The 13,695-nt window shown below is 52.0% G+C and overlaps 2 protein-coding genes across 11 annotated transcripts in view; one reads left to right on the top strand and one right to left on the bottom strand.

Annotated features, from left to right (window-relative positions):
- GATAD2A (GATA zinc finger domain containing 2A) overlaps positions 1-5,972 on the top strand; it is a 114,649-nt gene extending 108,677 nt beyond the window's left edge. For 7 of the 10 annotated variants that reach the window (XM_072786593.1, XM_072786590.1, XM_072786586.1 and 4 more), the window contains 4 exons: positions 854-1,152; positions 1,824-1,898; positions 2,200-2,395; positions 4,446-5,972. In XM_072786593.1, coding sequence (XP_072642694.1) covers positions 854-1,152; positions 1,824-1,898; positions 2,200-2,395; positions 4,446-4,576 — 701 coding nt within the window. In that variant the 3' untranslated portion in view covers positions 4,577-5,972. The remainder of the gene's footprint in view (positions 1-853; positions 1,153-1,823; positions 1,899-2,199; positions 2,396-4,445) is intronic. The other 3 variants (XM_072786587.1, XM_072786589.1, XM_072786588.1) reach the window with 3 other exon arrangements.
- A 6,278-nt stretch (positions 5,973-12,250) lies between these two features.
- Positions 12,251-13,673, bottom strand: TSSK6 (testis specific serine kinase 6). Its single transcript, XM_072786584.1, has one exon. It carries the CDS (start codon positions 13,521-13,523, stop codon positions 12,702-12,704), a length of 822 nt encoding a protein of 273 aa, XP_072642685.1. The 5' UTR covers positions 13,524-13,673; the 3' UTR covers positions 12,251-12,701.
- Between the last annotated feature and the right edge of the window lie 22 nt (positions 13,674-13,695).

Raw genomic sequence — 13,695 nt, 5'->3', positions numbered from 1 at the left:
CTCTCTGCCAGCAACCCAGAGCAGTTGTTTGCCCTCACCTGGGCAAGTGTGAGTCCTGGCCCTGCCACTGACTGGCTTGTGACTCTACATGTCATTTCATCTCCCCAGCCTTGGTTTCCTCCTCAGAACAATGGGTTGGGGTGCCCCGTTAGAGCGTTACTGGGAGGATTGAACACCTTTGAATGCACAAGACACTGCATATGTCACTTGTCAGCATGAGCACTTGCTGGATGATCGATCGATCCTTAGTTGACTTGCCCACTAGACAGGATGCCTATCACAGCAAGACAAGGACCTGAAGGTGTGGGAGGGTGGGAAAGTCAATTGGGAGGAGCCAATCTGAGAGCACTACTGTTTTGTTTGTTTTTGAGAGAATGAGCGTGCATGGGAGTGCGCACAAGCAGCCAGGGGTGGGGGAGAGGGAGAAGCAGACTCCCCTGCTATGAGTGGGGAACCCAACCTTGGGGCTCTATCCGAAGATCGTGGGATTATGACCTGAGCCGAAGGCCGACGCTTAGCCAACCAAGCCACCAAGGTGCCCCTAGAGAGCACTCATGTTCTTGAGAGCTGGTACCCAATGCTAATCCATGGTGTTTTTCCAAAGCTTTACTTCCCTTCTATCAGCAAACCTTCCTCAAAGCCCAAGGGTGGCCTAGTGCCCACACACAGTTGGCGCCCAATACATGTGTGCCAAACAGTGTCTTAGGATTTGGCTGCCTGATGCCAGCTGGGCTACAGAGTCCAGAACAGTGCTCCAAATCTGTTGTGCGTTCTCATCCTGCCCTGGGATGGTAGGGGCTCTGACCCTGGCATCTTGTTCCTCTAACATGAGCCCACCTATCCTTCTCTGCAGCAGGCAGGATCTCAGCCGCTACTGTTCTGTCCCGGGAGCCCTACATGTGTGCGCAGTGCAAGACGGACTTCACGTGCCGCTGGCGGGAGGAGAAGGGTGGCGCCATCATGTGCGAGAACTGCATGGCATCCAACCAGAAGAAGGCACTGAAGGTAGAGCACACAAGCCGGCTGAAGGCTGCTTTTGTGAAGGCTCTGCAGCAGGAGCAGGAGATTGAGCAGCGCCTCCTGCAACAGGGTGCCGCCCCCGCACAGGCCAAGGCTGAGCCTGCTACTGCCCCACACCCCGCACTAAAGCAGGTGAGAGTCCGTGGAGAACCAAAGCTGCGGCCCTGTGGCCCAGTAACCTGGGCTGGGCAGCTTCACCTTCTAGGAGAGGCCTTGTTCCCTTAGGAGGGAGTTGTTGGTAGCAAGCAAGATGTTCTGATGTTCTGTCCCACGCTGGGCAGTCATCTGCCTGGTTGTTAACTGTGTGTCTAAATTGCATTTAATGGTGGCCTTTGGTGGTGAAAATACTAATTTGCAGTTTCTTTAGATTTTATAGCTTTCACTTGCAGTGTTCCGGCTGACAAGTACTTCTTGTCTAAAAGGACTTTTTCTGAAAGCCACATTGAGATGCAAAAGGGGCATTTGGAAGAAATGTTCTAGCTAAATTAAGGAGAGAAGCAAGTTTGAAATCAAGTTCTTTTGGCTGCTTTTTTTTTTTTTAATGCTTTGCTTTCCCACCCCCTATAGACCCAAAGCACCCCGTTGGCAATTTTTTGTGTCCTCGGAAGTCATTTGTAATTCACTAATAAGCACATCTTCTCAAGATCTTTATGTAGTGGGTGGCTGTGCTGCCCTCAGGAAACGGCTTGTCCCGTGGGGACTGGGCCTCATGTGGCCACAGCTGCTGCCCTTTGGTCACTCTAGGTCATCCTAGGCCGTCTGTGGATGGTGCTGACCTCGATTTCAACCCCCCATTTGTGTAGGTCATAAAACCCCGGCGTAAGTTGGCGTTCCGCTCAGGAGAGGCCCGCGACTGGAGTAACGGGGCTGTGCTACAGGTCAGAACTGCGGTGCTGGGAGCCCCTGCACCGCACCACCAACCAGCCCTCACGCCCCAGACCGTGACCACGTCAGTCGCCGACTGTCACGCTGCCTGTGTCTGTCTGTCTCTCTCTCTCTCTCTCTCCCTCCCTCCTTCCCCTCCCCCCTCGGTGTAACTTACCTGGTCTCCTGATTTTGGACTTTAGGGACCCTGTGTGGGTGGGAAGAGGTCGGCCAGAGCACGGAGAGGCTGCGCTGAGCGTCTCGCCCTCTGTCACCCTTACCCACATGAGCCATCAAACCGTCTCTCCACTGTAGGCCTCCAGCCAGCTGTCCCGGGGTTCGGCCACAACGCCCCGTGGCGTCCTGCACACGTTCAGCCAGTCACCCAAACTGCAAAATGCAGCCTCAGCCACAGCCCTTGTCACCAGGACCGGCAGACATTCCGAAAGAGCTGTGAGCACCGGCAAGGGCAATACCGCCACCAACTGGAAGAAGGCACCCCTGAGTACAGGTGGGCTGCCCCCATAGGGCACCTTGTCACGGTGAAGTCCATCCCTTCTTTTTATCTAAGACATGCACACAATGCGGTGTGAACAGAAATGGTGCAAAGAGCTCTGAAATCCTAGACCTGAGCCCTGAGAGCAGCTACTTAACTCTTCAGCTTAATCTCTGTTCATTAAATAGGATGCCCCAAACAAGGGGTAGCCCTGGGTAGATAATAATTGCTCTTGACTCAAAATGCTGGGCAAACTCAGTTCAGGTAGTGTCTGTCTGTCTGTCTCCCCCCCTCCCCACACACACACACCATCCAGTGGACACCTGTCAAACACAGACCTCTTTCTTGCCAATTCTGGCACCCCTCCCACTCCTTTCAGCCATAGCAAATGCCTGTTTTTGCTGTTATGTTAGAACTATTCTGATGCACTAATTTCATTTCTTGTTCAGCCAGATAATGTTCTTCATTCCCTGCTTTGTGGGACACTCTTCCCACCCTCTGACTTGGACAGGTCAGGTGCAAAGTGTAAACTAGAACAACATGAGGAGGAGGGTAGGTGGAAGATTCCTGGGCTAGGACTTTAAGGTGGGTGGCAGAGGATTCTGAGGGGAAAAAAAAAAAAAAACACATTTGAGGAACAACTCGAGGGAGGGGGATACATCCCTCAGGATCCTATTCTGCCACAACCCCATCATCCCCCATACCACTTTCCCTGGTTTTTATTATTTATGCCCTGGCATTAAGATGACAAATATTTGTTTCCATCAAAACCAGGAAAATGAAAGGTAGGCAGCAAAGGGCTGAGAGAAGGAGACAGGTGAGTACTTTTCACTGTGGGAGTCAGGACCCCTCCACACCCCTGCTCAAGTTTGCTGTATCCCTGTAGGAAAAGGAGGTGATGACATTGAGAGTCCTCTCCCTAGGCAGAACTGGGAAAGCCAGGCTGGCTGTGCAAACACAACACAGGAGTCTTCTGTGTGTGCAGCTGACCATAGAGTTAGAAATGTGGCCAAGAGTGAAGCTCAGGAAAGGGAGGACGTTTGTCTGGTTGCAGAAGAATCTGAGCAGCCTAGAGAGCATCTGTAAACATAAGCAGGCAGAGAGGATTTTGTACAGCATGTTAAAGTTGCAGCTAAGAACTCACAGCTGTATGAAAGTTCCTTTTGTGGGAAATTTTGAAGTATATGAAATCAGATAAAGGTGTGTACATGTATACACAGTGGTAGCACCCGTCTAAAGACCGTGTGTTTGATATTTGAAAGGGACTATGAAGGAATAAATAGTTGCTATATTCCATAGTAGGACTAGAGGTAAATGTGTAATAGCTTAAAAGCAACATTTCGCAAAAGAATTCTAGTCTAGCAGCACTCCTAATTACCCTTGGTTTCTGGGCAGGACCCAGTCAGGTTTCCTTTTAGTATGTAGAGAGGTTTCCCTTTTGCATTTGACCTCAGAACACTTGTTCCACAAAATGTAGTAATCTTCACCCAAAATACCTTTGAGGTAACACAGTGATAAGGGTAGGGGACGGAGCAGTCCTTACCCCCAGGCCAGCCAAAAACCTATGTGTGTTGGAACTGGGGAGTCATTTGCTCATTTTCTAGTTGTAAAAAAGATGCTTATTCATTGGGGAAATTTAGAGAATACAAAAAAAGAATGGTGTTTCCACTCCAGGAGAACAGATGCTGTACTTTGGGGCTTTTCCCCCATTCTGCCTCTCCACTGGTGTGTCATTTGTGTGTACCTCAGTGCACTGCAGAAGCATCATGCTCTGTTCACCATCCCGTGTCCTTCTTAATATTTTCATGAGAGGGATCCCTGGGTGGCGCAGCGGTTTAGTGCCTGCCTTTGGCCCAGGGCGCGATCCTGGAGACCTGGGATCGAATCCCTCGTCGGGCTCCCTGCATGGAGCCTGCTTCTCCCTCTGCCTGTCTCTGCTTCTCTCTCTCTCTCTCTGTGACTATCATACATAAATAAAAATTAAAAAATAAATAAAAATAAAAAATGTTTTCATGAGAGAGTATTACCAGACCATGAAAAATTCTGTCACTCTGTTCTTTTGTAGGTGGGGCCCTTGCGTTTGTCAGCCCGAGCTTGGCAGTGCACAAGACCTCCTCAGCTGTGGACCGCCAGCGGGAGTACCTCCTGGACATGATCCCGCCACGCTCCATCCCCCAGTCAGCCACGTGGAAATAGTGCGAGCCGTGCCCAGTGGAGAACAGGCTCCCTCCTCCCTCCCACCTGGCCCTGCCACCCTCCACTCGGGAAGACCTCATGCTCCCTGAGAAAATGAGTGAGCGAGCGCCAACTGCGCTGCAGAAGCAAGGGCTCCATTCTTGGCTGCAAAGTCTCGTCGCAGCTGAGGGGCTGCTTCACAGGTGGACGAGGAATATCACTGAGGGACCTTTCCCTTGGGCTTTTTTCCTTTCTTTGCCTTTAGTTTGCCCAACACCAGCAGAAAAGTGGACCTCGGGGGCTGGTTCTGCTTCCGGCCCTTCCTTTCAGCCCTCTTTTCCCGCCCCCCGGCAGGGTGCACGGACGGCTCACCCTGGACACTGTGACACGCTCGGCAAGACCGGCGCCCGGGGCTTCTGAAGTCGAGCGGAGCGTTCTGTTTTGTTTTTGCTTTTCCCCATCTTAGCCTCCCAATCTTTGACTGCCTTCCTTCATGGCAATCTTTAGGTTGACAGATTTTTTTTTTTAATCACCTCATGATGACGGAGTTTAAAGTAAACCGTGCAGACCCAGGGGTCCCTGCCGAGCACGGCCCCCACACCCCAGAGGGTGGGCCACTGACCGCCCAGCCCTCGCTCTAGCGGAAGGCCTCTGCTGCTGCTCATCCCGGAGACCCCGGACGTCCCACACTTAGCAGAAGAACAAACTGCAACCCAGACCCCAGCCAGAGAGCCTGGGATCCCAGAAGCTGCACACCGCCAGTGGAGGAGGGAGGAAAGAATTGACAGCAACATCCAGAGCCTGAGTGGGAAGTTGGAGGGGCGGGCAATTGTGTTTTTTTGTTGTTGTGGTTTTATTTTATTAAATTTTTCCTTTTCTTTTCCTACTTATTTTGATGGACAACATCCTAAGCTGCCCTGGCCTATGCTCCCGTCAGGTGTGTCTGGTGGGGATGTGCCCCTGCCCCTCCAAGACTTCAGGGTTTCCGTTTGGATCTAGTATAGAACCTTCCCTTAAAACAGAGCCATGCTGCCAGGGTTTGCCTTCAGACTTTTTTTTTTTTTTTAAACCCTCTTTCAAGTCTACAGAAATGTCTTACAAAGGATCAGGTCTGCTCTTAGTTGTGTTTCATTTTGGTTTTTCCCACTCCTTAAAATTCGGTTTCCAGGAGGATAGGCAGAAGCTGTCGTGAGTGTGCTGTGCAGGGGCCGTCTCCGTGCAGGTGCGAGGGCGCCTTGTGTGTATGCACACATGTTTATCGACGTGGAGATGGGGTACGCTGCTCCCCACTTCAGCCCCAGCCCTAGTTTTCCTATCCGTGCAGTTAGGGACTTAATTTAAAATCCTTATTTTGTAGGGCCGCCTTCTTCAAAACACACTGCTACAACATTCTAATAAAGGCTCATTTAACCCCCTCTCTCATGTTGTGTGAATATCCATGTTTAGCAACATTTTGACCCGCGGTAGAAGACCTAGTTTTGCAACATGCTAATTTTTTGTTGTGTAAAACCCTATATCTCTCACTGATTTTTATTTCGAGTGCATAACTTGGGCTGAAAGAGGGGAGGGCGGGTAAGGGTGGTTTTCATTCCAAGATCCAGGGATTTGGGGGAAAGGAGGGAAATTGACATGGAGGGTGTTTTTACCCCAAAAAATCAAAAGAGTATGCAAGCATTTCTATTTCTCACATTTTTCTGTGTGCCTGGCAAATAAATACTTGTCTTATACTACCCTGAGCTGTTAGCCCTCTCTGTTCAATGACATGGGCCAGATTTTCCAAATCCTTCAAGAAGGAGCACCAGGGCTGGCCTCTCCCACGGGCAAACAGACCTCAGTTCTATGCAGTAACTCGGGATCAGGTGTCCAGGCGAGAGTCACCTCTGCACTGGAGGGGTGTGCCAGGATTGTTGTGCCCCAGCTGGGGTTGAATGGGTCTGTGACTCATAGGCCCGAGCTGAACTGGGCTACACAGGTTGGCTCTTAACCTCAGCCCTTTAAAACCTCGCTCATCACTGTGCTCAGGAACCACCTTTACTCACCTTGCCTGGCTGGACTTCTACTGGCCTCTGAGCTTTTAAGTGGGCCTCATGAATTCAGTACAAACCCGACCGCCACGGGTGGAGGATGGGGCTACTGGCCCTAGCTCTGCCTCCTCCAGCCCAGGGTCCCTAAGAATAATCCCACCAGGGGCCCCTTACTGTGACATGTAACTTTTTTTTTTTTTAAGGGGACAAGAACGTGAGATGCCTTAATCTTTTGTTAATTTCTACTGTATCAAAACTCCCCCCCCATTTTTTTCTTTTATTTCCACCTTTGCAGTATAACTTCTGATAAGCCCCAAATGAGTAGTTTTTTGATGAGGTTTATAATGTTACAGGAAAGGCATATCAAATACCTCTCTGCATGTGGGGTTTCGACATACTAGGAAAGGATAGTAACATGAAGAGTGTTCTCCCAACAGCAAAGGCTGTCTCAAAATTGGCCACAGTGCCCGGGTCCTGGTCTCCCCTCCCCCCCACCCCAGGAGCCTCAGGACTAAAAGGACCTGGTTTGTAGGAGCAGTGAGAATGTGGGAACTCCCAGTCCCAAATGATGATAATGGTCCCGAGTTACCTGTGACATGAACTCTTAATGGCAACTGGAAACTGTTTCAGATGCTAGCCACTCAAGGGTGAAGGGTTGTATGTTTGAAATGGCCATGCATGTGCACACACACATATATGTGTCCACTTGGAGCCACCCAGTGCTCTCTGGCCATCCAGCCCATGTCACTGGATCCCCAGTGTCCCAGCTGTGGTGTTGGAACCCACACGTTTCATAAGGCCAACAGTTGCCCTTCTCCCAGGGGTAGCCTCTGGTCCTGTCTGTACCCCAAGACCTTCATGAAGCAAAACTTGGCCCCAGTGCAGAGGGAATAAAACAACTGAGTACAGCCCTGCTGTGTGTTGTGGCTCCTGTGTACCACAAGTCCTCATTTTCCTGTGGACAGAGACATGGTGAGGAGTTTTGTATATAAACACTCATCACAGGGGTGTAAATCATAGAAAAGACTATCTGTCATTGCTGCTCCACCATAGGGTTTTTGATGCCGAGTTATGCTGCATATGATGGTTGCCTAAAGAACTTGGACTGAGCTTTTTTTTTTTAAGGACAGCTGAAGTTTTATAATCCTTAACAATGAAAGTGTAATAGACAGTTACACTAGTGCAGGGTATTTGGAAGGTGGGGGCTTGGGGAAATGGGTGGGTGGGGCGGTTGTCACTTGTATTTATTGTGACTCTAAATCTTTGATAATGTAAAAGGTTGACCACCAAACCGGAATAGAAGTTCCAATAAACAGGCTGGAATCAATGGCTATACTTGTGTCATGAGGAAGTTTTAGAATATGACGGAAAATAAAGAAATGGACAATGTATTGGCTGTATTTTTCTTTTGTCCCCTCGGCCCTGGTTTTCCTGCATTATTTTTGTCCCAGCACTGGGACAGCTTGGAGACTGTGTAAGGTGTAGCAGGGTGACCCCTTGTTAATGGAGAAACAATGAGACATCTGTTTCTTAGGCTTCTTTTGGACTTCCCTTCTAAAGTGAGTGGATTACCTCCCCAAACTGGGTGCTGTGGCTTTGCTTCTCAGCCTCTGGCTTCAGAACCTGTGGCTTTGTGGCCTACTTATTCACAGCCAGAGGAAGTGAGGTGAGAATCCAGTGGGTTTTACCCATCCACTGGCTCTTAGCCCCTTCCAGCCTCCACCTCAGAGTGGTAGATTTTTCTGGGCTACTTTTCAGGCTTGGCATCTGCATTGGATGTCTGCTACAGGACATATTATAGATGTGGATTCTAGCACAGATGGAGCTACCCTGCTGGCTCTGAAATGAACAGTTTCTGATGAAAATTTGTTTTCAGATGTTGACATGCTGTTTCAGAAGTTATTCATAAAGTGAGACCTGTGATCACTGGGGAATTTTTTTTTTTAAGATTTTATTTACTCATGAGAGACACATGGGGCAGAGACAGGCAGAGGGAGAAGCAGGCCTCCAAGAAGGGAGCCCAATGTGGGACTCGATCCCGGGACGCCAGGATCACGCCCTGGGCTGAAGGCAGGCACTAAACCGCTGAGCCAGCCAGCGATCCCTAATATCTTTTAAAGGATTTATTTTAGGGGCACCTGGGTGGCTCAGTTGGTTGAGTGTCTGCCTTTGGCTCGGGTCATGATTCCAGGGTCCTGAGATGGAGCCTCACACCTGGCTCCCTGCTCAGCCAGGAGTCTGCTTCTCCTTCTCCCTCTTCCCCTCCCCCTGCTTGTGTGTTTATTCTCTTGCTCAAAATTTTTTTAAATGTATTTATTTTGGGGGGAGAGAGTACACACACAAGTAAGTGGGGGGAAAGGCAGAAGGGGAGAGGGAATCTCAAGCAGATTCCGCTGAGCATGGATCCCAATACAAGGCTCACCTCACAACCGTGCAATCACAACCTGAGCCAGAGCCGAGTTCTATGCTCAACTGTGGCACCCAGACACCCTGATCATTGGTGAATTCTTTTTATTCATTCATTCATTCATTCATTCATTCATGATAGAGAGAGAGGCAGAGACACAGCCAGAGGGAGAAGCAGGCTTCAAGCCCGGAGCCCAACGCGGGACCCGATCCTGGGACTCCAGGATCGCGCCCTGGGCCAAAGGCAGGCACCAAACCACTGAGATCCCCCATTGGTGAATTCTAATGTGCCTAAAATATGAACTGTTTCCCTAGGTGCTTTTATCTTTATTTTATTTGCAGTCTCATCTTTTTTGTTAAAACATTCCTGACTCTGGCCTGGGGGTTGATGGTCCTCTCCAACCACCACATCTAGCTAGGTTTCACATGGGCAAGGCACAGACCTGACAGAAGTCATTACAGAAATTAAACCCAAACCTTCGGGCAGCCCTGGTAGTGCAGCAGTTTGGTGCCACTTGCAGCCTGGGGCGTGATCCTGGAGACCCGGAATGGAGTCCCACGTCAGGCTCCCTGCATGGAGCCTGCTTCTCCCTCTGCCTGTGTCTCTATGAATAAAGAAAATCTTTTAAAAAAATAAAAATAAATAAAAATAAACTCAAACATTCCCGGTCTGTGACACATCTGATTGGTGCCCCATGCCCCAACACAGGCTGAGAAGCACTCTTCAGACATTTTCTCAGGGGCTCCAAATTCAGTCCTCAAGTGAGTTTTCACTGGGTTAGGCACAGGCTCCTCTACTGACCCACGTCTGATTTCAACAGGGGTGAGTCTCAAGCAGCTTCTCCAGCCAACACATGCCCCAGTCTCTAATGCTTGTCCCCTCCAAACTGAGCTGCAGGTCTGTAGCCATAAGGAAGGAGGAAACCGGGATCCCTGGGTGGCGCATGGGATCCCTGGGTGGCGCAGTGGTTTGGCGCCTGCCTTTGGCCCAGGGCGCGATCCTGGAGACCCGGGATCAAATCCCACGTCGGGCTCCCGGTGCGTGGAGCCTGCTTCTCCCTCTGCCTGTGTCTCTGCCTCTCTCTCTCTCTCTCTCTCTGTGTGTGTGTGTGTGACTATCATAAATAAAAATTTAAAAAAAAAAGGAAGGAGGAAACCCCCCCCAAAATTTAAAAAATTAAAAAAAAAGGAAGGAGGAAACCCAGACCCCATTGCTCACACAGATTAATCTATGGATAGAAAAAGGCACATGGGGCAGCCCCAGTGGCCCAGCGGTTTAGCGCTGCCTTCAGCCCAGGGTGTGACCCTGGAAACCCGGGATCGAGTTCCACGTCAGGCTCCCTGCATGGAGCCTGCTTCTCCCTCTGCCTGTGTCTCTGCCTCTCTCTTTCTCTCTCTCTGTGTGTGTGTGTGTGTCATGAATAAATACAATCTTCAAAAAAAAAAAAAAAAGGCACATGCTATACCCAAGGCACTAGGATTCCTTGTGACAAAGCCAAGGAGGGAAAAAGGTGTCAGGGAAGATGTGCTGAAGCCAAGTCTGGAATGAAGAAAAGTGGGAAAGTGGTGCAGGGAAAGGCAACAGCCAGTGCAAAGGCTCAGAGGTGAGATCAAACCTGACGGGTTGGGGATCCCTGGGTGGCTCAGCGGTTTGGCGCCTGCCTTCAGCCTAGGGCGTGATCCTGGAGACCCCGGATCGAGTCCCACATTGGGCTCCCTCTTGGAGCCTGCTTCTCCCTCTGCCTGTGTCTCTCATGAATAAATAAAATCTTAAAAAAAAAAAAAAAAACTGGCGGGTCAAGGACAAGGTAGGCAGTGTGGCTGGACCACGGAGCAAAGGGGTAAGAATGTAGGTTTCATTCTGTGTGTAGTGGGAGCCTCAAGAAGGCTCAGGGTGTGATCTTTCAATGGGCCACAGCCCTTGCCTACAACCTGGAGAATAGGTTCCCACCTCCATTTTCCAGATGTGGAACCCAAGGGACCAGAAGAGGCACCCTCCTAGTGTAAACCAGAGGGGTTGGGGTTTCTTTCTTTCTTAGCTCAGATGTGAACCAGCCAGGACTGGAGGCAAGACACTTCCCCTCTCTTAGCCTCGGTTTCCTCATCTGCCTATTTGAAGGGGGTTAGGGAAGAGCTGGCATTTAACCAGGGCACCTGAGAACCACAAAGGGTGAGTGAGCAGGAGCAGGGAATGGTCAGACCCATAAGATGACCAGCCTCCTTGAGGGACTGTGGGTTCGGAGGCGGGTAGGATTAGGGTTTAGGGAGACATCTTCCATGCACCCGAATGAAAGACAGCCGCCATCACCAAACCCCCTAACCTCATTGCAACAAAATAATCCCCAATCTCCCCCAGGCCCTGGGGGCTCTCCTCTCCAGACATATACTTTTACTGCTCCACCTCTTTGCCCTGCCTCTCCATTCCAGCCATAGGACTTTCCCAAACACACCAGCTCCAATGTATCTTGGGAACACTCAGAACACTTTCCTTAGCTGTTTCCAGCGGCTGATTCCTTCAGGGTTCAGCTCATAATGTCTGCTTCAGTCGTTCCTTGGTCACCCACCCTTCCTCTCACCCAGCATTTAGCACAAGTTACAATTCTTTTCCTTCCACACCATTCATTTTTGCTTGACTTTTCACTTGCCTCCTGAGGGGAGTGATGGATCCAAGCCTCTTTGTTGAGTCCCAGAGCTTGGCACACAGTAGGCATGAATGAATGAATGCATGAATGAAGAAGAGAGGACTGAAGTAACCAGCTTGCCCAGCAGGCTTAGGCCCCCACCCTTGATCCTCTCCCCTTCAAGGCAACTTCTTTACTGAGGAAAGGCCCTTACTAAGGAGAGTTTCCATCACCTCCCACCCCCACTCCAGCCATATCCAGTGTCAAATTCCAAATGTGTTCTTGGTTAAGTGTTTGTGTGGGCCTCAATTTCCTCATCCTGTAAACGCCCGGTTTCTGTTAAGACAGGTGCCCCTCCCTCCGCCCCCACGCTGTTCCATCCTTAAACACAGGGAGAATGCCTTGCTCCCCAGCCCCGCATCTCCATTGCCAGGGTCATCGCAACCCTAGGCCGACCCCAAAATCCCTTTAAGTCGGCTGAGGCTGGAGAGCCCAAAAGTCCGCTTTGAATCCACCCAGTTCCCTTTCGAGACCTAGACCAAGAACCTTAACAAGCTTTCCTCCACAACGGGGCGCCGCGCCTGCCTCCCCGGGGGACGACCTCCCACCCCTGCTCGGTAAAAGGGGCCACTGCTAGAGGCAGGTTCGAGGAAGAGCGAGTTTATTGCAAGTTGCAAGGAGGCAGTGCCGGGAGCGCGCCTTCGCCCACCGGCATGCGCGGCTGCCTAGAGAAGGGCGCCCTCCACCCGCGTCCACTCGCGGGCAGCTCCTCCAGGTAGCCACCGCCTGCCAGCAGCCGTCGCTCATTCCACGCTGGCGCAATGCTTCCGTTTCTTCTCGTCCCTTCCCCTCCCGAGGCCTTCTCTTGGGGAACAGAGGAAGCGCTTGCGCCCTCCTGCTCTCGGGATCGTGGGGAGAGGGGTTAGATTCCAAACAGGGGCGACTACGGCCCCAGCCGTCCAGACAGGAAAAAGGGGGAAATGCGCGTGCGCAGTGGCGCGTGTCGGCTTCGCGGGGGTACGGAAGCGCGCTTCACGCGCGTGCGCTGCGCTTGCGCAGTGCTCGGGACGGCGGGAATGGTGGGAACCCCGGCTTCTAGCCGGAGTCCCCCGCACGCAGCCAGCCGTTGCGCGCTACCTGGCCCGCTGAGGGCCTGGCAGAGGGGCTGAACTGCAGCAGTTCTGCGATCAGGGCCCTGCAGCGCTCGGACACCTCGAGGCCATCGGGGTAGAGGACGCCGCGCTTCTGGCGCCTGGGCAGACCAGCGATATCCGAGTCATCGAAGGGCATGCACCCGGTGACCATGACGTAGAGCACGACGCCCAGGCTCCACACGTCGTACTTCTTGGGGTCGTATGGGATACCCAAGAGAACCTCAGGCGACGCGTAGGCGGCGGAGCCGCAGTAGGTGGTGCTCAGGTCAGGATAACCGTGTGCCTGGCGACCAAAGCCAAAGTCAGTGAGCTTGACGCGGCGCTCGTCGGGGCTCAGCAACACGTTTTCGCACTTGAGGTCACGGTGCACGAGGTGGTGGTCATGCAGGTAGCGCACAGCCCCAGCGATTTGCGCGAAGAGGTCGCGCGCCTGACTCCCGGGGATGCGCCCGTTGCGCTGCACTGCCTGCAGCAGGTCGGTGGCGGCCGCCTCCATCACGATATACAGCTTCCCGTTGCACACTTCGATGAACTCGAAGACGTGCACGATGTGCGGGTGCCGCACGCCCCGAAGGATGGACAGCTCACGCGGCAGAAACTTGTTGACGAAGTCGGGTGGCGCGCGCCGCCGGTCCACCACCTTGATGGCCACCGTGCCCTTGTACTTCTTGGACGTGGCCACCTTCACCTTGGAGTAACTGCCCTCGCCTATCGTGCGTCCCAGCTTATAGCCGAGTTCGCTCAGAAGTTTGTCGCCCGACATGGTGGCGCCTGGGGCGCGCGGGGAGCAGGAGGCGGCTGCTGTCGGGGGGCGGCCGGACTCCAATCTCGGGCCTAACCCATGGCGCTTGGCACCTGCACACCCGCACCCCCATGTGCCCACTCCCGGGTCCCTGCCGCGGCGGGGCCTTTTATTACCCAGGTAACAATTTCTG

The sequence above is a fragment of the Canis lupus genome, chromosome 19, assembly GCF_048164855.1.
Source record: "Canis lupus baileyi chromosome 19, mCanLup2.hap1, whole genome shotgun sequence".
Lineage (NCBI taxonomy): Eukaryota > Metazoa > Chordata > Mammalia > Carnivora > Canidae > Canis > Canis lupus.
The sequence above is the reverse complement of the archived record's forward strand: the minus strand, read 5'-3'. Positions and strand labels throughout refer to the sequence as shown.

Bases quoted from the DNA above. Each gene is read 5' to 3' on its own strand.
- TSSK6 (XM_072786584.1), bottom strand. From the start codon at position 13,523: ATGTCGGGCGACAAACTTCTGAGCGAACTCGGCTATAAGCTGGGACGC.